The 1,250-nt window shown below is 39.4% G+C and overlaps 1 protein-coding gene across 1 annotated transcript; it reads left to right on the top strand.

Annotated features, from left to right (window-relative positions):
• Positions 1-873: 873 nt before the first annotated feature.
• On the top strand, positions 874-1,109 carry SARC_05153 (hypothetical protein; the record flags this gene model as incomplete). The annotated part of the gene is made up of 2 exons (XM_014300984.1): positions 874-1,053; positions 1,083-1,109. 2 exons carry the CDS (start codon positions 874-876, stop codon positions 1,107-1,109), a joined length of 207 nt encoding a protein of 68 aa, XP_014156459.1.
• Positions 1,110-1,250: the final 141 nt, after the last annotated feature.

Below are 1,250 nucleotides of genomic sequence, written 5' to 3'. Positions count from 1 at the left end.
CGACACACACACACACACACACACACACACACACACACACACACACACACACACACACACACACACACACACACACACACACACACACACACATACACACACACACACATATATATATATATATATATATGATGACTCACCGGCAAGTCACGACTATTCAGATGTATTTACCTAGTCATAAATACATACATTTTTTAAGACTCCGAACTCAAAGGGCAAAGTTCCGTCTTGCTCCCGACTCCGCAGAGTTCGAGGCCCGATTTTTTTTCAGTTGTAAACGTTTTCACAATTTTTTATACCACATTATGTATATGTATCTGTTTTTACTATGTGGTTTTTAGAAATATATATACGGTTTTACATGTAAAGTAACGTTTTAAGCTTTAGCCACCAGCCCCCCATCGGAGTCTGGATGTATGTCGAAATATGCATGACGATGAATCCGCACGACGTTCATTTTGATTGGCCTATAAAATCACAACTGTTTCCAGGGACCTCATTCTGGGTTTAAAATTCGAAGGCTATGCTCATTTACGCTCATTCACTTGATTTTAATGTGACAAATTCTAATAGAAATCCTGTACTGGTAGCGAAGGCCGAAGCTATGATACACAAGTGAAAAGAATTATATCAACCCACATCAGTTTAAGACAGATAGGTGGGGTTAGCGTATTTGAAACGGATCACCGTACAGCCTAAACCAACGGTCAAGAGAAGGACAGGATAAATTATCAGATCAGTCCGCCTTGGTATCAAGCACAAACCCACAGCTTTGTAGAAAAACAGACAGATCTATAGGGTTATAAGTATATTCTCTAGTATTAAACGACAATATCTACATATGCAAGAAAAAATAACAAACAACAGATCAATATGAGGTTGATGCGTAAGATAGTATCGTCCGGCAAACCCGATGCGGATGACGGTCCCAAGCCGGCAAATCGTAGCTCGATCTCATCCATACATTCTACGTCAAAGAAATCCTCACTTGTTCCCCCGAAACAGAAACAAGCGGAAGAAACAACTGTACCGGGAGAAGCGTCGGTCATATTGGTGTGTGTGTTGCACATGCTGATTAAGAGGCAGAACCAAGCCGTATGAGCGTTTGAGCTGTTTATTTATAAGTATGTGTACAATTCGTTTGATATTTAAAAAGTAGGATACGACGATGCACTATCGCAAAAAATAATTGAGAGTATAAATGTCTGATAGAAGGTTAAACTTCTATGTGAATACAGGTATGTATATAT

This window comes from Sphaeroforma arctica (assembly GCF_001186125.1).
Source record: "Sphaeroforma arctica JP610 unplaced genomic scaffold supercont1.319, whole genome shotgun sequence".
NCBI classification, from domain to species: domain Eukaryota; class Ichthyosporea; order Ichthyophonida; genus Sphaeroforma; species Sphaeroforma arctica.
This window is presented reverse-complemented; position numbering and strand designations above follow the sequence as displayed.